The sequence below is a fragment of the Garra rufa genome, chromosome 18 (genome assembly GCF_049309525.1).
Source record: "Garra rufa chromosome 18, GarRuf1.0, whole genome shotgun sequence".
Classification (NCBI taxonomy): Eukaryota; Metazoa; Chordata; class Actinopteri; order Cypriniformes; family Cyprinidae; genus Garra; species Garra rufa.
Window position 1 is genome coordinate 12,182,796 of NC_133378.1, and position 25,204 is coordinate 12,207,999.

General features: G+C 33.1%; 1 protein-coding gene across 1 annotated transcript; it reads right to left on the reverse strand.

The window, feature by feature from the left end:
* Positions 1-125: 125 nt before the first annotated feature.
* Positions 126-21,388, reverse strand: rabggta (Rab geranylgeranyltransferase subunit alpha). The gene is made up of 17 exons (XM_073823114.1): positions 21,314-21,388; positions 20,890-20,913; positions 20,689-20,799; positions 20,472-20,596; positions 17,602-17,789; positions 17,266-17,514; positions 15,582-15,665; positions 15,411-15,493; positions 15,214-15,309; positions 12,690-12,795; positions 12,505-12,556; positions 9,588-9,676; positions 9,379-9,467; positions 9,030-9,146; positions 2,578-2,691; positions 2,400-2,487; positions 126-904 (listed from the first exon to the last, which is right to left on the reverse strand). The coding sequence occupies exons 2-17, from the start codon at positions 20,890-20,892 to the stop codon at positions 756-758; spliced, it is 1,743 nt and encodes a 580-aa protein (XP_073679215.1). The 5' UTR covers positions 20,893-20,913; positions 21,314-21,388; the 3' UTR covers positions 126-755.
* Between the last annotated feature and the right edge of the window lie 3,816 nt (positions 21,389-25,204).

Below are 25,204 nucleotides of genomic sequence, written 5' to 3' on the forward strand. Positions count from 1 at the left end.
AATTTGAGCTGCTTGTAACCATATTTGCTCAAATGAAACTCAACACTTGGCGCACTCAACACATCTTAATTATAAGACCCCACAGACTAACATTACAGCAGGAGAAACCCAACTAGACACAGACATGGGGAATAAACATGTTTCTTTATTGGCATGGAGACTCATACCTGCAACTTTCACACCACAAATGCTTATTTTTTGCAGTGCTAAAAAAGGTGTCTAATTCATACAGTATAAGAAACGCATAGCTGAATATTTGCATCTTCATTGATGCATTGCAAGAACAATATCTCTACCCAGGACTCAAGATCTAAAAGCAGATGTGGCGAAAAATGTCTCTTATCAGCATGCAGTTATTTGTTATTGAAATGTGAACCGTCATTTATCACACACAAACACAGACAAACATACAGACAGAAGCTGAACGTTTTTAAAGCCATAGTTAAGCCAAAAATGAAAATGTAGACATATAGATTTCTAAATCTGTATCTTTTTTCCCCCCCTCAGTGAAATGCATCTAAAGTCAAAGGACTACCTTACAATTTCATCTGGAATAAATTAGGGCTCACTGAATGGAAAAAAGAGCAGCATGAACATATACAGCTTACCAGATAAATGATTGAATTTTCAATTCTGGCTGAATTGTGCCTTTAGGTCCAGCACATGAGGTATGGTTAGTGAGCTCTAATTATCTCTACAGCATTACAGGTATTAAGTCACACACATGAACACTCACTCACACACATACATACACATCAAAGAGACAGAGCAGTAACTAATGGTAAGAGTTGGCTCAGCTCAGACTCTATGTTGGCAGTTTTGTGGACAGGGTTTCCACGCAGGTCCAGTCTGGTCAGTTTGATGCAGGACGCCAATGATTCAAGATCAGACAGTTTATAGATTTCTAAAAGATGTGTTAAGAAAACTTGTTTTATGATTCAGTGACAGCACCACATTATCAAAGAAGACATACTGTGATAAAGTGCATTACACCTCAAAGGAATCACAATGAAAGACATCTTTTGGAACATTATAAATGTCTTATCGGTCACTTTTGATTAATTTAATGCATCTTTTCTTTATAAATAAAACAATAAAAATGTATTTCTTTCAAAAACAACTGTATATTATTAACAGTACATACAATTTTCTTGTGGAAACTTTTCTTGATGAATACAAAGGATTTATTTAAAGCTGTCTTCACTGTCACTTGCTCATTGTACGTTTCAAACAGCTATATACAGTTGAGGTTAAAAGTTCACATAAAACTTGCAGAATCTTCCAAATGTTAATAATTTTACCAAAATAAAAGGGGAACATAGTAAATGCATGTTATTTTTTATTTAGCGCTGACCTGAATGAGAGATTTCACATAAATGACATTTACAAATAGCCCACAAAAAAGTTGAATTTTTAAATATAACTCTTATTTAAAAGTTCACATACACTTGATTCTTAATAAGACAAATCCTTCAGGTCCCACAAATTCTTTGGTTTTTCCAGCATTTTTGTGTATTTGAACCCTTTCCAACAATGACTGTATGATTTTGAGATCTATCTTTTTACACTTTTTACACAGTCATTGTTGGAAAGGGTTCAAATAAACAAAAATGCTGAAAAACCAAAGAATTTGTGGGACCTAAAGGATTTTTCTGAAGAACAGCAGGCGGTTTAGCTGTTCAGGACAAACAAGGGACTCAGCTATGGATCATTCAGGTAACAGCACAGTATTAAGAATCAAGTGTATGTAAACTTTAGAACAGGGGCATTTTTAATAAATTCAATTATAATTTCTCTTGTGGACTATATGTAAATGTATTTATGTATTTTATGTATTTTCTTATTCAGGTCAGTACTAAAAAAAATAAAAAATAACATGCATTTACTATGTTGCCCTTTTATTTTGTTAAAATAATTAGCATCTTGCAGATTCTGCAAGGTGTGTGTAAACTTTTGACCTCAACTGTATTATTACCAATATAATAATATAGTGAAATAACAAACAGAATTCATCGTAATCAATTGAGAGAATATTGGCAAATCTATTTTAAAACGGTGTCAAAATAAAGGGTCTAGAAAAGAAAAAAAAAAAAATGTTTTTTTAGACTATGAAATGACAATACCAGCCTGAATTCAGAAAACTTAAAAGCCCTTCTGTACTAAAAAACAGAGGAAACAGATTTAGGTAACTTCTTATGCTGCCTTGTCAGATTTGATGACCTACGGATACATTAGTAGCTGTTTACATAAAACCCAAATCCTTTCTAAAATATAAACGAGAGTAACAGACATTGTCATAGTAAATCTACAAAACAATAAAGCAATTCTGTGTGAAATAAAGGGGTGTAACATATTTAAGAGATTTGTTTGTTTGTTTATTGTTTTGGATAAAAGGATACGATTGTTCCTCAAAGAAACCTCCTCTAGTTTAGGCAGATGATACAGTCCCTCCAGACTTTCAATGGCATTATCATCGGCCTCCAGCACCTGGTAAACCACAACATAAGAAGCATACTTCACCACTGACGTCACTGCTACCAGTGTGATCATTCAAAAGACAAGCAAGCATCAGTTCACCTCAAGGCACTGCAGCATGGCAAACTGAGGCGGCAGCCGCAGCAGCTTATTAGAGGAGAGGTTGATGTGAGTCACCAAGAGAAGCTGATCAAGGTGACACAAGGTCGTCAGGTTCTGTTGTATAAAAGAGACAAAGACAAAAAAGCTATTAAATAATCCAATTATATGTAAACCAATCCAAGTTAAACTTTTGTTTCAAGCCTTGTAACATTGACTGAAACTGAGCGACTGTTCGAACGCAACAAAACAAGTAAAGCCCGAATAAGGGATTGGTGTGATATTGGTAAGATGAATTACTCTTCATCTATAGAGCTTGATAAGAAAGGTGTGACTATGGTTGTCACCACATTGACGGAAACAAGGAAGAGATTGTGTATTTTTACTGTGACTACATGCAGAACACTAGCATGGGTGTTTCTATATAATTGCGTATTGACCGCATCTGTTTCCTCAAGCCTTTAATAGACACACCCAGATAAAGATTCATTAGTTGTAGTTTGTCATTCTTTGTATGGAAGAGAATTTGTCACATCGAAATTCAATCCTTACATAGCAACAATAACACAATACAATACACCCACAACTAAGCTTTTCAATTGATCACAGAACATTTTTTTAATATACAGTCAAGCCTGAAATTATTCATACCCCTGGCAAATTCTGACTTAAAGTTACTTTTATTCAACCAGCAAGTTTTTTTTGTTTTGTTTTTTTTGACCGGAAATGACACAGGCTTCTCCCAAAAGATAATAAGACGGTGTACAAGAGGCATCATTGTGGAAAAAAAAAAAAATATTTCTCAGCTTTTATTTACATTTGAACAAAAAGTGGCATGTCCAAAATTATTCATACCCTTTGCAAACTGTCACAGTCTATGGGAAAATACACAGTTCTATACCATTCCAAATAGTCCAAGCTGTTCTAAAGCATCCTAATTACCCTGATTCATTGGGAACAGCTGTTTTAATCAACTCAACAGGTGAAAAACAGAAGCTCTCTGCTGTTGGTTTGTGGACAGTCATGGCTAAGACAAAGGAGCTCACTGAGGACCTGCGGCTGCGCATTGTGGCTGCCCAAAGTCAGGAAAGAGATATAAGATCATATCTAAATGTTTTGAAGTTCCGGTGGTTACAGTGCAAAGTATTATTAGAAAATACAAGACATTCCACACTGTGAAAAATCTCAGAGGATGTGGTCGGAAGCCAAAAGTGACAGCTGTGCTGGCCAGGAGGATAGTGAGAGAGGTAAAAAAGAATCCAAGGATCATCACCAAGGCCATCCTGACGAATCTGGGCTCAAGGCAGACCGTCCAATGGACACTGCACACCGTTGGGTTCCACGGACACAGACCAAGGAGTACACCACTTCTCCAGATAAGGCACACAAAAGCCTGTTTGGCCTTTGCAAATGCTCATCTGTACAAAGAAGACAACTTCTGGACTTATGTTTTATGGTCAGATGAAACAAAAATTGAATTGTTTGGCCACAATGATGTAGCCTTCATTTGGCTAAAAAAGGAGAAGCCTCAACCCTAAGAACACCATCCCCACTGTCAAACATGGTGGTGGGAACCTAATGTTTTGGGGGTGTTTTTCAGCCGGTGGACCAGGGAACCTAATCACAGTAAACGGCAGCATGAAAAAGGAGCAATACATCAAAATTCTCAATAACAACATCAGGCAGTCTGCAGAGAAACTTGGTCTTGGGCACCAGTGGACATTTCAGCATGACAACGACCCAAAACACACAGCAAAAGTGGTGAAGAAATGGTTAGCAGACAATAACCCCAGCCTGGGGTCCAGCCTGGGTGTCCTGACTTATATCCAATTGATATTCTGTGGAGGGAGCTAAAGATCAGGGTGATGGCAAGGAGACCCTCCAACCTGAAAGAGTTGGAGCTCATCGCTAAAGATGAATGGGCAAAAATACCAGTGGAGACATGCAAAAAGCTGGTCAGCAATTATAGGAAGCGTTTGATTGCTGTAATAGACAATAAAGGCTTTTCTATTGATTATTGAGAAGAGTATGAATAATTTTGGACAAGCTATGATGCATCTTGAACATCATCTTATTATCTTCTGGGAGACGTCTGTGTCACTTCTATAAAAAACAAAAACACAAAAAAAACCTTGCTGGTTGAATAAAAGTAACTTTAAGCCAGAATTTGCCAAGGGAATGAATAATTTCAGGCTTGACTGATATATATATATATATATATATATATATATATATATACACACACACACACACACACACACACACACATACATATACATATATACATACACAGAGTTCGTATAGATACTGTAAAATTTAAATTCCAGGACTTTCAAGTTCGTTTCAAGTAGTACTTTTTTTTTTTTCAATCAGAGATCTCACTTATCAAACAATGTCATCTTTCAAATTTTAAAAAAGTTAAATGTGACCCTGGACCACAAAACTAGTCATAAATAGCACAGGTATATTTGTAGAAATAGCCTAAATACATTGTATGGATCAAAATGACCAATTCCTTTTATGCCAAAAATCATTAGAATATTAAGAAAAGATCATGTTCCATGAAGATATTTAATAATTAAAAATTAAAGTAATAATTTGGTAAAACTAAAACTGTAAAACTCAAATCAAAATTGAGGATTTTTAAAAAGTGAATAGTCGATTAGAATCAACGAATCGCGACGGCCCTAGTTTTTATATATATATAAAGATTGAAGTCACAAGTTTGAATTAATCGGAGCAACTTCAGTGTAAATTTACTCAAATGATCTGATTCATCTGTTCGTCTTTTCGCATCTTCAGCCATGTTTACACGACATTGTCAGTACTACTACTGCCTTTCATTAACTGACATTAACTGAAATAAGCAAAAAAAAAAAAAAAAGTATGATGTTCTTTTAATTGCATGAATTTTGCGTAAAAAGATATGTTTATTGAAAAAATTAAACATTAATTATATAGATTACATACACATATTTTCTTTTAGTAATTCAAGCACGTTTTAAGTACCTCTTCAGGTTTTATTACCAAAAAAAAAATTCCGGCTTGTAGTTAATTGAATCTTTTGATATTACATCATAAATTACGCTTGTAAAGAGATTCACATAATAATCCATGTCTTATGAGAAATTGCTGCTTACATCATAAAATGATGCAAAGAGATTAACTGCACTTCACACTACTGTGATAACTAGTTATTTTGTGCTTAACATTCAGCACTCAAATGGTTTTAATGACTCAATGAGTGGAGTACAAACATTTTTTAACAGGATTTCACATTTAAAAAGCGCTCTATTAAATGACTGTAACACCTGTCAAAGGTTTCGAAATTCAGACATCTATTATCTCTCACATGCCAGTGCTTGAGTCAGACTGCTGCACATTACTCACGTTTCTGTCATTATTTTCATGTGCAATATCAGTTTCTCCGCACGGGTGAAGACATTTCAACAATGCCATCACACGCATTAAACAAACAAAGACATGACCTTTTTAAAACATCCTGTCCTGATGATGTTTACAATGAGTTTCGACATTAAGGCTGCACTTATTTTAATATAACTACAACCGCAGATATTTTTATTAAATTACCACACATTAATTAAAGAAAGAGTATTAATTCAGTTGTAAATGTACACTATATTGTAATTAAATAAATAAATAACTCATTAAAAGGAATGGAAAAAGTTAAAGCAAAGTTTTCATGGTTCTGGAGTTAAAAAAAAATAAGCTAAAATAATAATTCTGTATTGTTAGATACATAAATAAAGATGAAGGTTTGAAACATGAAGATGCCACTAGATGGTAGTAACATTAGAGTTAGCTCTGTAAAAGAGAGACTACTCACACCCCAGATTCTTTCTCAATCATTTACAAATTTAGTTACATGCAACCAACCAACCCATTGATGACTTTTCTAAAATTACTGGAATGAAGGCATATGTGAAAGCAACTGGTTTAACTGCAGCACTGCCTCATATGTCAACTTAATTTATGAATAATTAAATACAGTGCTTGACAAAGTATTCAAACCGCTTAATTTTTTTTTTCACACATTTTGTTACGTTGCTGTCTTATGTTAAACTGCTTTAAATTACTTTTTTCAACATCAATCTACACTCCATACACCATAAAGCAACAACAACAAAAAAAAAGGTTTTTAACATCTTTGCAAATTTATTAAAAATAAAAAAGGTAAATGATTCCATTGCATAAGTATTCATACCATTGTCTGGGACTGTTGAAATTTAGCTCAGGAGCATTCATATTGCTTGTAGATGCTATTACACTTCGAGTGAAGTTAGCCTGTGTTAAATACAATTCAATGGGTATGATTTGGAAAGGCACATATGTCTTAATAAAAGGTCTAACAGCTGAAAATGCATGTAAGAGTCAAAACCAAGCCATGGGGTAAAAAAAAAAAACTGCTTGAAGAGCTCAGAGACAGGATTGCATCAAGCCATACATCTGGGGAAGAGTTCAGAAAAAAATTCTAATGCACTGAAGGTTCACAGAAGCATGTAGCCTCTGTTACCCTTAATGGAAGAAGTCTGAAACAACCAGGACTCTTCTTAGAGCTGGCCTCCTGGCCAAACTGGGCAATTTATGGAGAAGGGCCTTGGTTCGACTAGTGACCAAGAACCTGATGGTCACTCTAGTTGAGCTCCATGATCATATATTAATTTCTAAACTTATTTGTGACCCTGGACCACAAAACCAGTCTTAAGTCGCTGGGGTATATTTGTAGCAATAGCCAAAAATACATTGTATGGGTCAAAATTATAGATTTTTCTTTTATGCCAAAAATCATTAGGAAATTAAGTAAAGATCATGTTCCATGAAGATTTTTTGTAAAACTCCTACTGTAAACCTATCAAAATTTTTGATTAGTAATATGCATTGCTAAGAACTTAATTTGGACAACTTTAAAGGTGATTTTCTCAGTATTTTGATTTTTTGCACCCTTAGATTTATCTCGGCCAAATATTGTCCTATCCTAACAAACCGTACATCAATAGAAAGCTTATTTATTGAGCTTTCATATGATGTATATATCTCAGTTTTGTAAAATTTAATCTTATGACTGGTTTTGTGGTCCAGGGTCACATTTTTGTTTTCTCTGTATGTATTTGTCACTTGGGTTGTTACCGACATCTGGTGGAAATTTAATGTCAACAGCACCTTTAGAAACATATTTACTGAGAAAAATTTTAACGTCTTCAATCTTATTTTACCCGCTGTATGCAGATGGGAGAAACTTATTGAAGAGCAAACATCCTTGCAACACTCCACTGATCTGGGCTTTATGGTGGTGTGGCAAGACTCAATCCTCTCCTCAGTGAAGACACATTAAACCAAACTTGGAATTTGCAAAGAAAACATCTAAAGGACCCTCAGTCTGTGAGAAACATGATTCTGTGGTCTGATGAACCTCAATTCCAAGCATCATGTTTGAAGGATACCAGGCACTGCTCATCACAAGCAGAGTACTATTCCAAAAGTAAAGTGTACTGGTAGCAGCCTCATGCTGTGGGGCTGTTTTTCAGTGGCAGGGACTGAGGGACTTGTCAGAGTAGAAGAAAAGCTCAATGTACCAAAATATTGAGATAGCCTTAATGAAAATGAAAACCCAGCCCAGAGCATTCAGAGACCTTAGACTGTGCAGAAGGTTCGCCTTCCAACAGGACAATGACCCTAAACACACAGCAAGAGTGGCTTATAGTCAACTCTGTGAATGTCCTTGAGTGGGCTTGAACCCAATCAAACATTTCTGGAGAAACCTAAGAAATGTCTGCCAGACCCCAAAGCATGGCAGATAACTGCCAAATGTTAGAGGGGGTATGATTGGGGTATGATTTGGAAAGGCATACACATCTTAATAAAAGGTTTAACAGCTGAAAATGCATATCAGAGCAAAAACCCAAGCCCTGAGGTAAAAAAAAAAAATGCCTGTAGATCTCAGAAACAGGATTGGATCCAACCACACATCTGGGGAAGAGTTCAGAAACAAATTCTGCTGCATTGAAGGTTCACAGAAGCATGTAGTCTCTGTTACCTTTAATGGAAGCAGCAGACCCCAAAGAATGGCTTGGTGCTGTAAAGGTGCTTCAACTAAGTATTGAGTTAAGGGTATGAATACTTATGCAATGTACATACAGTATTTCAGGGTTTATTTAATACATTTATGAAGTTATAGCAATTCTGTTTTTGCTTTGCCATTATGGTTCATGGAGTGTATATTTGAAAGAGAAAGAGAATTTAAAACGGGGGGAAAAAATGAAGGGGTATGAAAACTTTTGCAAGGCACTGTACACGTTAAAAAAACTCAGACAAACAAACAAAAAGAAAAAAAGAGTGAAAAGAAACAAAGATGCCATTTGAACGTAAAAATTGAAAATAAAACATAATAATAATAAAAATAATAACATCTTCAGACCTGAATTGGGCTCTCTTACCTTATTTGACAGGCTAAACACTCGCACCTCTGCATACTCCATTTTCAGAATGGTGTTTTCAATCAAAAACTTGCTGCACAGGTCACTGTAGTAGGAAGAGCGCATCGGGTCCACTTCCTGTCAGACAAGAAGACACAAAGCCCAATTATACAACCTTGTTTTAAGTGGTGTTTACAATGCCAAGCTTTCACTGTTACTTTTGCTCATACTGAGAGCTCAGTGATTTGAGCACCGTTCAAAAGGCATTTCTTATTTCCAGAACCCTAATACTGAGCTCGATTATGTATGATCTAATTGTGATTTCCTGTTGCCAGAGCATCTCTCATTCTTGAGGATGTGATGATCTCACTTTAAGGGTTTGAAAATGTGCCAGAGTCTCCTTCTCATGGCCTAGAGGATCCAGAGCTCTCATGAGCAGTATGATTGTCAGCAGACACCCTGAAACAAGCACATACAGACACTTACAATAGTTTATTTTGTCAAAGATAAGGCAGCTAATACAAATGCAATGTGAAGTATGCACGTACAAAAACACACACCCATATAAAACACACTTACATTTGTTCTGCGGTTCAAGCTCCAGTAGCTGATTGCAGGACTGAAGCTCAGCTTGTAACACCGAACTCTTCTCAACTGACAACTCACTCCTGCCACAAACATATTACAGACTTCTATTATTTTGTATATCAAACAAAATACAGTCAGAGGAAAACATCTTGGGATTTTTAGATTGACAAAGACACTTTTTGTAATGGGCATGTACCCAAAATGGAGGTTTTCAAATTCAGTTCTTGTAATAAATTAGTCAACACAATCAAACATTAGCAAGACACGCTCTCCTCATCATGAGACCTGTCTGACACATTACAAAATCTGCGTTGCAAGTAACAGTCATAGAAATAATAACATTTGACAAGTGATTATTTTCCTTTTTCATGTCAGTAAAAAAAGCGTAATACACATACACACACTTTAGGTAGTAAATTATTCACACAGGACTTACATACTGTATGTAAAAAATGTATAATATATAACACAGATTTTTATACATTATTGCATCAATAATATGTATTGATATGAATGCTGTCATGTATTAATTTATTTTAATATACACTGTTGACATTATAACAGTTTCATTCTAACCTCATTCTAACCTAAGCCAAAACCCCGCCCTCTAATGATATGTCAGCAAACCTGAATCTGTAAAGTGATTGACAGGCCATGGGTGGGACAGCTGTTTACACAACACTGGGCTGAGTAACATGAATGAAGGACAATGGAGCAGTGCATTAGCAAAAACATACATTACACATAATTAGTCAGATAAATCCGTTACGTGGGAGGACATTATTATAATATTTAGTTATTGCAGATTTGCAGTTCATCGTTTTCCTGTGCCTTGAGAAAAACAGAAAGTGTTTTAGTGTTTAATTAAGATTGTATGACATTCCAAAGCATTTATGATTAGATGAATAAAAGAAAGCTGTGTTTGTAATGCTTCAATGTATCAAAAAATGCTATGCTTTGATATTACATTTTAATATTTAAGGTATTGTATGTATAAAATATTTATATTTTGTCATTTGTTATTTTATTGCATCTGGTTATGATACACTGTTGGATTCAAAAATACTTTTTTATTTATTTACAAGTTTGAGGTCTGTAAGATTTTTTTTAATGTTTTAAAAATACAGTAAAAATGGAAATATTCTGAAATATTATTACAATTTAAAATAACCATTTACTTGTTGTCTAGTGATCCTTCAGATATCATTCTAATATGCTGATTTGCTGCTCAAGAAATGTTTCTGATTATTAAACAATGGTGCATTTTTTTTTGTGGAATCTGCGATACTTTTTTTCAGGATTCTTCAAAAAAAAAAAAAAGCTCAGAAAACTCAAACTTTTGTAACATTATAAATATCTCTACTGTCACTTTTAATCAACTTAATGCAGATTTGCTAAATAAAACTCTCCAAACTTTAAAACGGTAGTGTATAAATTAGGCTGTTAGAGTCAAGGACAGGTAAATGTTGCCAATAAAATGGCTGAAAGGAGACATTCACTTCCAGAACAAAAATGATAATTTACTCACCTCCTTGTCATCCAAGATGTTCATGTCTTTCTTTCTTCAGTCGATAAGAAATAGTTTTTGAGGAAAACATTTCAGGATTTCTCTCCATATAATGCACTTTTGTGGTGCCGCAGGTTTAAACTTCTAAAATGCAGTTTCAATGCAGCTTCAAAGGGCTCTAAAGGATCCCAGCTGAGGAAGAAGGGTCTTATCTAGCAAAAAAATTTACATACTTTTTAACCTCAAATGCTTGTCTTGTCTAGCTCTGCGTAAACTCTGTGTAATCAGGTTCAAGACAGTTAGGGTATGTCGAAAAACTCATTTTCTCCTCCAACTTCAAAATCATCCTACATCGCTGCAGAAGAACCGGCCCAGTGTTTACGAAGTGAACATGCAAAGAAGTTGCCCTTTACAAAAAAAGGTAAAACAGCGATGTAGGGCGATTTTGAAGTTGGAGAAGAAAATGAGATGGGAATTTTTTTAACCAACCACTAACACAGAGCTAGAAAAAAAATGAGCATTTGAGGTTATAAAGAATATAAATTGCCTTTTTTTTAGCCTTCTTCCTCAGCTGGGATCATTCAGAGCCCTCTGAAGCTGCATTTAAACTGCATTTTAGAAGTTATGGAGAGAAATCCTGAAATGTTTTCTTCAAAAAACAGAATTTCCTTACAACTGAAGAAAGAAAGACATGAACATCTTGGATGACAATTGGGTACATTATCTGTATTTTTTTTTTTCTGGAAGTGAATTTTTTTGTTTTAACTATTTGTTGCATATGCACACTATTATTCATAAAAATCAAGCTGTTCACCTTTCCGATTTTAGAGTCCTATGGTTTAGTTATTGTGTAAAACAAATAAAACAATTAAAAACTGTCTCTTAATTTAACCCTTCTCAAAAAGCCGCCCTCCTAAGTTACTGTTGTTATGTCCTACAAACAATGGTGCGTTTACACGACATATCATGTTTTTTTTTTTTTTTACACGCAGTGAAAAATACATGGCGGAGCAAAGAGGAAACTGACAACACCCTGACAGACAAGACAGAGCAAGTTACTTCTGGTATGAAACAAGGTCTCAGCTATAAAATTGTATCTTTTTTAACAAATTCAAACAATAAATTTCATTTTGTGGCTCTATAATGTGTCTATATGGCCTTATTAGATCAATCAACACATAAACCGATCGTCTTTTCTTCTTTACTTAAAGTGGGAAATAAACATGAATGAACATCAAAGCCTATTTTAGACGTCAAAACACACAATGTTTTAAGTTTAAGTTCACCGAAGGTAAATCCACTTTCCTGTCTGATTTGTTTGTCGGACAAAATGGTGAATTTGCCATTATGATTGGTCAGATCACCTGTCAATCAATCTGTTTATATAAATCACAGCAGTACCTGAAAAGCTCCTGATCCGTGGCAGAGTCTCTGCACCAGCTTTCAGCACACCCTAAAACATAACAGAGACGTTTACACTTGCTCTCTCTGCCTATCTTCATCCATCTCTATTCAATAAATACAAAACCCTCATGTACTTCACCTGCAAACGCTCCACCACATGCACATGTCAGTGTTACGCTCACCTGTGTAGAGAGCACAGTCTCTGTGTGCGTGTTTCTCTGTCCAGTGGACGGTTAGGTTGTGTTCATTACTCATGTCACTGATGGAGCTGGGAGGAAGATCACACAGCTGACAGAGACAGTTAAAGATCTGTGTGAGTGTATGAAAAAATAAAACCACAGCTCAAGCACTTTACAAAGAAAGGAAGAGCTCATTATATAGAAAAGAGCATCCGAGACATTCTGCTAAATGATTCCTTTTGTGTTTCACAGAAGAAAGTCAAACAGGTTTAAAGCAATAGTTCAACATTTACTAACCTTCAAGCCATGCAAGATGTAAATCTGTTTCCTCATCAGATTTGGAGAAATGCAGCATTACATCACTTGCTCACCAGCGGATCCTCTGCAGTGAATGGGTGCCGTCAGAATGAGAGTCCAAACAGCTGATAAAAACATCACACTAATCCACAAGTAATCCACATCACTCCAGTCCATCAGTTAATGTCTTGTAAAGCCAAAAGCTGCATGTTTGTAAGAAACATTTCTGTCACAATAGCATTTTAACTTCAAACTGTTGTTTCCATTGCTAAAATGCAAGTCCATAATCCACAATATCGCTTCCTCCAGTGAAAAAGTTATCTTTTTACCACAACAGATCTAAACAAATATGTGAGTGGATTTTAATGGGAGAGGACAAGAGGACATAAGAAGTGCTATTATGTATGGATTATGGACTTAAAATGTCTTCGTTAAAATGCCTTAATGATGGATGTGTTTGTACATCATGCAGCTTTTCACTTCACAGTTCACAAGACATTCATTGATGGACTGGAGTGGTGTGGATTACTGTGTTGTTTTCATCAGCTGTTTGGACTCTCATTCTGACGGCACCCATTCACTGCACAGGACCCACTGGTGAGCAAGTGATGTAATGCTGAAGTTTTCCAAATCTGATAAAGAAACAAACTTCTCTCCAGCTTAAATGGCTTGGGCAGGCGTGTCCAAACTCAGTCCTGGAAGGCTGGTGTCCTGCAGAGTTTAGCTCCAACTTGCCACAACACACCTGCCTTGTAGTTTCTAGAATGCTTAAGGTGAGCTTGATTAGCTGGTTCAGCTGTATAATTGGGGTTGGAGCTATACCCTCCAAGACCGAGTTTAGACACCCCTGGCTTTGGGTTAAAGGAGTAGTTCACTTCAAGAAAAAAAAAATCTACAGATAATTTACTCACCCCCTTGTCATCCAAGATGTTCATGTCTTTCTTTCTTCAGTCGATAAGAATTTTTTTTTTTCTTGAGGAAAGCATTTCAGGATTTCTCTCCATTTAATGGACTTAAATTGTGCTTCTATGTTTGAACTTCAAAAATGCAGTTTAAATGCATCTTCAAGGGGCTCTAAACGATCCAAGCTGAGGAAGAAGGGTCTTATCTAGAAAAATGATAGTTAATTTTTGAAACAAACTGACAATTTTAACCTCAAATGTTTGTTTTTCTCTCTCTACATAAACTCTGTGCATTCCGGTTCAAGACAGAGTATGTCGAAAAACTTGTTTTCTTCCCCAACTTCAAAATCGTCCTACATCGCTGCAGAAGTGAATATTCAAAGTAGATCAAACGCCCTTTACAAAAAAGGTAAAACAGCGATGTAGGACGCTTTTGAAGTTGATGGAGAAAACAAGATGGGAGTTTTTCGACATACCCCAACCGTATATCCCCAGATACAGACAAGACGAGCATTTGAGGTTAAAAAGTAAATAAATTGTCAATTTGTTTATCGCTAGATAAGACCCTTCTTCCGCAGCTGGGATCATTTAGAGCTATTTGAAGCTGATTTTAAACTGCATTTTTGAAGTTCAAACTTGGGGGCGCCATAGAAGTCCATTATATGTGACCCTGGACCACAAAACCAGTCATAAGGTTAAATTTTACAAAACTGAGATATATACATCATATGAAAGCTCAATAAATAATCTTTCTATTGATGTATAGTTTGTTAGGATAGGACAATATTTGGCCGAGATCAATCTATTTGAAAATCTGGAATCTAAGGGTGCAAAAAAATCAAAATACTGAGAAAATCACCTTTAAAGTTGTCCAAATTAAGTTCTTAACAATACATATTACTAATCAAAAATTACATTTTGATAGGTTTACAGTAGGAATTTTACAAAAAATCTTAATGTAACATGATCTTTACTTAATTTCCTAATGATTTTTGACATAAAAGAAAAATCAATAATTTTGACCCATACTATGTATTTTTGGCTATTGCTACAAATATACCCCAGCGACTTAAGACTGGTTTTGTGGTCCAGGGTCACATATGTAAATAATCCCTAAAATGTTTTCCTCAAGAAACATAATTTCTTTACGACTGATGAAAGAAAAACATGAACATCTTGGATGACAAATAGGTGAGTAAATTACATGAAACTTTTTGTTCTGGAAGTCAATTTTAAAAATCTTTATTTTTAGATTAACCTTTCCTTTAAAAATAAGCACTGGTGAGTAAATGATTTTTTAAAAAAGGAAGGATTGAAGTGAAGGATACCCAGACAGGACTGTGACGGAAACGCGGGTGTGCACTTCTCCACTCCACCTGCTGAGGCTGACCGTCCAACACCAACATCAGACCCTCTGCCTGAGCCTGAGAGAGAGAGAGAGAGAGAGAGAGAGAGAGACACTCATTCAGTCGTCTTATAAATAATAATTAACAATGCTGTTGAATTTCTCTCAGGAATCACTTACATGAACAGGTTTGGAGAAAGCGACTGACACTCTCTCATCCTCCCGGCTGACATACACACAACTGATCATCTCCTCTCGGTCCGCTACACACACACACAGAAGGGGTGAGCAGACTTGTTTTCACAAATGCATTGTAATTTTAAACACACACACTGTACGTTTCACACACACCTCTGCCCAGCAACCAGCGGTAGTAGAACCAGGCACTCTGGTCATTGGGGTCGGTGAAAAAGGCATTATGCGCCAGCTCATATTCTAAAGAAATAAACACAGAGGATCAAAACAAACAAGTCAGAAATCTTACTACATGTCATGACTCACTCAAAATCTTCTGACCAGTGAACTGTGGCAACCTGAGGTCAGATATAATTGTCAATACCGCAGCATTGTCTTGACTGATACTCTGAACTGCTGATTATTTTTCTAACAGCTGAGATACAAGCAGGTCCCGGTGTTGACCATATTTGACCCTGGACCACAAAACCAGTCATAAGTACCACAGGTATGTTTGTAGCAATAGCCAACAATACATTGCATGGGTCAAATGATATTTTTTTTTATGCCAAAAATCATTAGGATATTAGGTAAAGATCATGTTCCATTAAGAGATTGTTAATTTTGTACCATAAATATATCAAAACATGATTTTTGATTAGTAATATGCACTGCTAAGAACTTCATTTGGACAACTTTAAAGGTGATTTTATCAATATTTAGATTGTTTTGCACCATCAGATGCCAGATTGTCCTATTCTAACAAACCATACAATGAAAAGCTTATTTATTCAGCTTTCAGATGATGTATAAATCTCAATTTTAAAAAAACTGTCCCTTATAACTGGTTTTGTAGTCACCATGTTACTTTTAAGAGACTAATAGCCTAAACCAGCACAAGAACCACAAAAACACAAAAACATGGGCCAAGGAAAAAAAATAAGAAACAATACAATAAAACAACTTTTTCTTTTTTGTCTACAGTCTCCTCACATAAAACTCATTTGAACTCAAATCAACATTTAATTTCCCTTTATTTATTTTGTGATACAGCTGTGCAATAAGCAGATAAATGTACAATCTCTGTTTAATCATGAGATTCTAATCTGTCATACATACATATTTTTTTAGATAATTACATGTTCTACTTCTAAAATATAATTAATCCAAATAATAAATTCAATTATTTTTCTGTATAAGAAAGATATACAAGATATATTAATTATATTATATTTTATATTTATTTACTTTTTCATTTTTAATGAACAGTACATTATAGCTTTCTATTGGCAAAAGAAGAATGGATTCCAACAAGGATGATTAAATGAATAAATGTTTTTTGAATAAATGCGTTTTTTTCTATTCATCAAAGAATCCTGAAAACGAGAAAATGAAGCAACATAACTGTTTTTAACATTGATAATAATCATAAATGTTTCTTGAGCAGCAAATCAGCATATTAGAGTGATTTCTGAAGGATCATGTGACACTTAAGACTGGAGTACTGATGCTGAAAATTCAGCTTTGATCACAGGAATAAATTACATTTAAAAATATATTTAATCAGAAAACTTAAATCGCAATTTTATGCATTAGTATTTCATTTTAAGTTGTAAAATTTCATTTTAAATTGTAATAATATTTTACAATGTTGGTGTTTTTATGGCATTTGTTAATAAACTAACTACAGTCTTGGTGAGCGTAAGAGACTTCTTTAAACATTAAAAATCTTACTACCGCCAAACTTTTGAAAGCTACTGTACATCATGAGCTCATGTAATACTGCTGTGCCACAAAACATCTCAATCTTGAGTGCCTTATTGCTTACATACTATATGCTGCTCTAAATGAGTTCACGTACCTTTAAGAAGCTGCTCCTCACAGACTCTGTGTGAGTGGGTTTGAGGTGATGCGGTGGGGGAGGTGCTTGTGTTGGAGGCGGAGTCAGGGGCAGCTTGTGGGTGGAGCTGAGGTAACAGTGTGCTCCTGTAATGCCAGCTGGAGTAGTTGGAGAAATTGGAGCCAATTAGACGATCTGTGAACTGCAGCTCCTGCTCGACAGAAACACCAGACTCCTTCACCACCATGCGCCGGTAATCCCAACAGTGGACTGAGGAAAGAAACAGAAAAATGTAAGAATATGAACAACACAAAGACCATTTTTACATCTATCTAGTTCACTCCATGACTCTCTTACAGTTGCGCTCATCCAGGCTGAGGCAGCGGTCGCAGAGGCCCAGCTCTCGTGTCCAGTCAGGCTGGGGCAGGCGGGTGTTCACCCAGGTGCGGTGGTGCCAGCAGCCGTAAGATTTGGGGTTCACTTTCAGACAGGCCTCGATAAAGTGCAGCTCAGACTCATAGAGCTTCTGCACCTCGTCCTTCTCTCTAGAGGATGCAGAGAGAAATATATTATTGTCTTGGTCCGGGATTGTCTTTTTCTTTTCTTTTTTTGTTATAAATAAACACTACAGCTGTGTCCTGACACTAGAATATATTTATTTTATAAAGATTTATAGCTGTAAAATACTTCATAAATCAGTTAGAAATATTTCATAGACGAGAAAAACAGTTTTGAGGTCTACAAGGTTAAAAACCAAAAGTAGCAGTAGTTCAGGAGTTTCGTATAATTTCTGCATTCAAGTAGAAAAACTAATTTTCAGCAGAAACGGAAAATCGCTTTACAAATTAATCCATGTGTTACATGTAAGTATGGTTATGTACATAATATAAAAATATGGTACATATCTAGTCACTAATTATATTTGTAAAATATTACAAAATTTAGAATTTTTTTTTTAGTGGGCAGAAAGAAAAGTCAAGTTAATTCATTTAATCAAAAAGTTATTATTATTATTATTATTTTGAAATTATGCATGTTTAATTTGCTTCATATATAATAATATAATATAATTAATGTAGCATTGAAAAATAAAGCTGATTTGTAATCAAATTATATATATATATATATATATATATATATATATATATATATATATATATATTTGAAAAAAAAAGGATTTTGCATTTAATACATGGGTGATTTGCATAACACACAGCTAATCACAGTATATCGGCAAAATCCTACAACTTCTACAAGTAAATCAAATCAAAATGTAACCAATTTAAACGAAAGAAAATTGTAACTGATTTATTTAATCAAAAAGTTGACCAAATTATTATTATTATTTTTTTTCATTTATTACATGGCTGATTTGCATCATATATAATATAATATAATATAATATAATATAATATAATATAATATGATAAAAAATAAAGCTGATTTTGCATTTAAAGCATGGGTGATATGCATAACATACATACAATATTATAAAAAATTAATAGCTAATCATATCGGCAAAATATTAAAACTAATATTATAATAATAAGTAAATTTAATCACAATTTTACCAATTTAAAAGAAAGAAAATTCTTTTTTTAATCAAAAAATCGATTTATTTAATCAAAAAGTTGATCAAATTATTATAATTTTTTTTATTTACTAGATGGCTGATTTGCACCATATGTAATATAATATAATATAATAAATATAATATAATGAATTAAGAAAAAGATGCTTTTGCATTTAAGACACAGGTGGTATACATAATACATAAAATATTATAAAAAAGTAAAAGCTAATCATGTCGGCAAAATACTATAACTCTTACAAGTAAGTTTAATCAAATTTTTACCAATTTAAATAAAAGAAAATTTAAATCGATTTAATTAAAAAGTTGATCAAATTATTAATATTATTTTTATTTATTTATTACATGGCTGATTTGCATCATATATAATATAATATAATATAATGAAAAAAATAAAGCTGATTTTGCATTTAAGACATGCATAACATACATAAAATATAAAAAAAAATTACAGCTAAACACATCATATCAGCAAAATGCTTTTACAAGTAAATTGAATCAAAATGTAACCAATTTAAAAAAAAAGAAAATTTGAATCGTTTCATTTAATTAAAAAGTAGATTAAATTATTATTATTTTAATTTTTTTCATTTATTACATGGCTGATTTACATCATATATAAAATAGTATAATATAATTTAATATAATAAAAATAAAGCTGATTTTGCATTTAAGACATGGGTGATATACAACATACATAAAATATTATTTAAAAAAATAGCTAATTAAATTATATCAGCAAAATATGAAACATTTTTACAAGTAAATTGTATCAAAATTTAACCTGTTTAAAAGAAAGAAAATTCTAATTGATTCATTTAAACAAAATGTTTATCCAATTATTATTACTATTATTTTTTATGTATTACATGAAAGATTTGCATCATATATAATAATATATTATAATATAATATAAAGCTGATTTTGCATTTAAGACATGGGTGATATGCATAACATTATAAAAAATGAATAGCTAATCATATTATATCGGCAAAATACTAAAACTTTTACAAGTAAATTTAATCACCATTTAAAAGAAAAAAAATTCAAATCAAATTATTGATCAAATTATTATAAGTTTTATTTATTTATTACATGGCTACGTGGGTAATTTGCATCATATATAATACAAGAATATAATTAATATGACATAATATAATGAATAAAAATAATAAAGCTGATTTTGCATTTAAAACATGGGTGATATACATAAAATGCATAAAATATATTATAAAAAAAATAACTAATCATATTATATCAGCTAAATACTAAAACTTCTACAAATACATCTAATCAAAATTTAACAAATTCAGTAGATAAAAAAAAAATCAGAAATCATTCAATAATTTGAAGTGAACATTAGATTGTCAGCATGTATCATAAATATTTAACAATACACTGACTTTGTATTGCTGCTGACCAACATTATCGCAAGGCCAAATAAATGTTGAGAAAATGATAAACGGACGGTTGCAACTTGCATGCAAACATGCCTCAGCCTATAAAAATGATGCCTTGGTCATCGTAATTATACTACATTCACAATAGAGCTCAGCTTCTTATACGTTATTAATTAAACAAATCCTGCACACGTTGTAGATTCGCATTGTGTCTCAGATGTGCTGCAGTCTCTTACCGTAGCGTCTCTAGGTGCAAAAGCACTTCTCTCCTGTAGTTCCACAGCGTGGCAAAGTCCGGGTTTGACGACAGGAGCTGCTGAGTCAACTGCAGAGCCTCCTCATCATGTTCCCCAGCACTCCTCTGACACACAGACAGAAAAACAGCTATCACACCTCAGCTCCAAACCTGATTTAATTCAATATACGCTACACACTAAACACTAAACAACCAACCTTTTTCAAGACAGCATCACGAGCAAACACAAATGCTTTCAGCTTCTTCTCTCTCTCCTTCCTCTTCTCCTCCTCCTGCTGCGCGGTCGACTTTATCTTCACACGTCCATGCTGACAAAAACACAGAAAGAGACAGAAGTCTGACACACAGAGGGCAAATAGAGGAAATGGCACAACACTGTGACAGAAATACCAACTCACCATAATTCAGCACTTGATGGAGACCTAGAAAAAGGAAACAGTATAGATATTAATTTTTAACAATATGAAGAAAGTGATACCGTGCATATGAATCTAAATTGTTCTTAAAATGTAAACAAACACATAGGTATGACCCACCCAAGACCCAAGAGACAATGAATAAAGACTTCAATATCTTTTAAAACGTAATATATCGCATCAGCACACACTTCCTACCACTTAAATCACAATAATACATGAGTGCAGCCCTCTAAACAGATCTTAGGTCTAAATACATGTAGAATGATTGATCTGTCATACTGATGCTCAATCGTAGATGCTTCAGAACACGCGTTAAACTCTGCTTTACCCTCCGGGTTGAGTATCGAAATTAATATTATATCTTTTAGACCGCTTTATATGTTAAATGGTGTTTTTGTTTTACCTCAGTCTTTGACTTTAGGATGTGCTGGACGTGTAATAAATGCAAGCTGTACTACAAACAACTCTTCCGTCGCTTCAAAAATACGTCATCGTAACGTCGACTAGCACCCTCTGCGGGCCGACTTCTTTTACATATTTATTTTGTCTTTTGACATGCTTTTTTTTTTAAACATATCTAAAAACAAGTTCAACAATATCGAAAAACAAAATAAAAAAATAAATGTTACTATTTCTAAACATTGCACTGTTTAATAGTAAGCCTGGTAAAATTTCAACTTGAATTTTAAGAAGTGTTTAATAAAATCAAATAAAATTATACTCCAGGTGGCAGAAATGTTATTTCGATTTTCTAGTGTAATCTATTTGTTACCATAAATAATAAATGTGTTCAAAAGTCCGAAAAATTTGTGTGTAACTTTAAAGAATGTCACTACCAAACACCATTTTATATATATAATATTATATATATATATATATATATATATATATATATATATATATATACATACACACACTTTTTGGGAGGTATTCCATAATAACATTTAGTTTTTATATGTGTACAACAGTTCAGAATGGAGCTAACCATGTACTGATTCTTTGAGCTAGCGTCAAAAGTATCTAAAATTGTCAAAAAAAAAAAGCTAAAAATAAATACTATTTCAAACATTGCACTGTTTAATATTATATACAGTATGCCTGGTAAAATTTCAATGTTCGAATTTCAATTTGTAAAATATTGTAATATGGAGATTTTTTTTTAAATAAAATAAAATAAAATTATACTCAGGTGGCAGAAATGTTATTTCGATTTTCTAATGTAATCTATTTGTTACCATAAATAACAAATGTGTTCAAAAGTCTGAAATATCTGTGTGTAACTTTAAAGAATGTCACTACCAAACACCATTTTATATATTTAATATTATATATATATATATACACACTTATTTGGGAGTTATAACATTTTTATATGTGTACAACAGTTCAGAATGGAGCTAACCATGTACTGATTAGCATCTTTGAGCTAGCGTCAAAAGTATCTAAAATTATCAATATCTAAAAAAAAAAAAAAAAAAAAAAAAAAGCTAAAAATAAATGCACTGTTTAATATTATATACAGTATGCCTGGTAAAATTTCAATGTTCGAATTTCAATTTGTAAAATATTGTAATATAGAGGTTTTTTTTTTTATAAAATAAAATTATACTCAGGTGGCAGAAATGTTATTTAGATTTTCTAATGTAACCTATTTGTTCCCATAAATAATAAATGTGTTTAAAAGTCCGAAAAATCTGTAACTTTAAAGAATGTCCCTACCAAACTCCATTATATATATATATACACACACACTTTTTGGGGAGTTATTCCATAATAACATTTAGTTTTTATATGTGTACAACAGTTCAGAATGGTGCTAGCTAACCGCTGATTAGCATATTTGAGCTAGCGTCAAAGTATCTAAAATTGTCAATATCTAAAAACAAAACAAAAATAAGCTAAAAAAATAAATGTTACTTTTAATTTTAAACATTGCACTGTTCAATAGTACAGTAAGCCTGGTAAAATTTCAATGTTTGAATTTCATTTTTTTTAAAAAATAAAATAAAATTATACTCCAGGTGGCAGAAATGTTGTCTCCATTTTCTAGTGTAATCTATTTGTTCCCATAAATGAAGGTCGTATCGGTTTTCTGTCAGATAGAGCTGTGTAAATGTATACAGGTTTGTGTACAGCATTCAGATGCTCAACACGCACATCCATGTTTTCACGCGTTATATACCATCCCAAAATAGGACAGATTTGATAAGATTAGATTACTTAGCATTAGCAGGTCCTCTGAGAGAGTTATTGTGGTTATTGTGCTGACAGCTGACCTGAGACCACAAATCTGCCGTAATCAGAGACCGCGGAGTAACACCTTTTATGAGCGCTCATGGTGAGCGTCCTCTCCCAGTCTCTTATGATGCAGATGCTTCTGGAACACCATGCACTGATCAAAAAATAAGACTATCTTGTTACCTTTGTGCAGTCTGTTATTTTTTTTAGTCGAAATTCAAACTAAATGTCTCAGGAAAGCTTGCTGGACATCAACTGCTTGTACTATGATTGCGTAGAAAATCCCACTTGCATTTTATATATGGGCCATTATACAGAACTGGTGCAAACTGCTGTCCCACAACCGAAAAACATTTCAAAAGCAGTTAAGTATGTAAAAATTAGATGTTTACTATGGTCCTTTTATTATCTTTTGAAACCCACAATAATATTTAAAATATCAGTAAGCTTAATATATGGGCCATATTCCACTGAATCGGTGTCATTTCAAATATGTACATGAAATATAGTTTAAAATCCTTCAGAAATCATTTTTATTTTGCATTTTTGTGTACCTCCATATCCCATCTGTGATTTAATTACATTTATTTAATCCTTGTGCGACCTTATGGACATTGTTTGTCCATTTCAGTTTTGTTTTTTGTTATAAGTGTGTCTGTGTTAATGCCACTGCATACATTTTGGCTCAGGTGTTTATTTTTATTTAAATTTTAATATTTCACCCTTATTTCCTTCAAAAAAAAAAAAAAAAAAAATCAATTTTACCCTCAGTACAAAAAGTACTCACACTTGTGACTTTAAGGACAAAGATGTCCACATTAAAACTGCAATATTTTAACCCAGGGCCATTTGACTATAAAATGATGCAATATTTGCTAATAGGTATTCATTCTATCGGTAAGGCTTCATACTTCATATTTTTACCATTTTTTACTAGATTGTGCCATTTTTTCACCACATGAAAAATATAAATGCCTCAAAATTAATGTTGTTGTTCTTCACTAACACCCAAGAATCTAATAAGCAAAGAAAAAAGTCTGCTTAGCATTTAGTATATTTTTTTAATACTATTTTTCTATTTTTCATTTTTTCAGTAAAAAAACAAAACAAAAAAAAAACACCTGTGGCATTATGTAAACAAACCAGCATTTAAAGGTATACAATTCTGAAAAATAATGAATGTTTGGTGTCTATCAATAGAACAGATGCTGGTTAAAAAAAATCAACATCAGTGAAAGTGGAAAAAACTATTAATACATCATATTTTTATGACAGGTTTTGGCACCTATGTTTAACTTTTTTTTGAACGGGTTCACAATAAGTTTATAATAGTTTAGATATATAATACAATAAGTACAATAAGTTAACGGCATCACAAACAAACAAAAAAAAAGATAAAACTGAGGTTTGAGTAATCTTTAAAATAAAAAAAATGGGTTTGTGTACTTTAGAAAAATACACCTTGTGTAGATAAATAGTGTTTTTTTTATGATAAATATTATTTTTTTGACCATGAAACTAACAATTTATTTGTTAAAAAAAATTATATATATAGATATTATATATCTAAGCCCTAAATTTCAACTTATGAAAATGATATTGAAATCATGTTTCCATTTTATTCCATTATTGTTTTTAAAAATATCTTTTTAATTATTAAAAAAGAAAAAAGAAAAAAAAAATATATATATATATATATAAAATATATGTAATATATAAAAATCATCATTTACTGGGTACTTTCAATTAAAAGGTGGCTGTCCCGAACCCTAAGCCCTAAATTTCAACTTACGAAAATGATATTGAAATCATTTTTGCATTTTATTCCATTGTTGTTTTTTAAAATATCTTTTTAATTATTTTATATATATATAGCCTTTACACACACACACACACACACACACACACACACACACACACACACACACACACACACACACACACACACACACACACACACACACACACACATATATATATATATATATATATATATATATATATATATATATATATTTGTAAATCATAAAACTTATGTCAAAAATAAATAAAAATG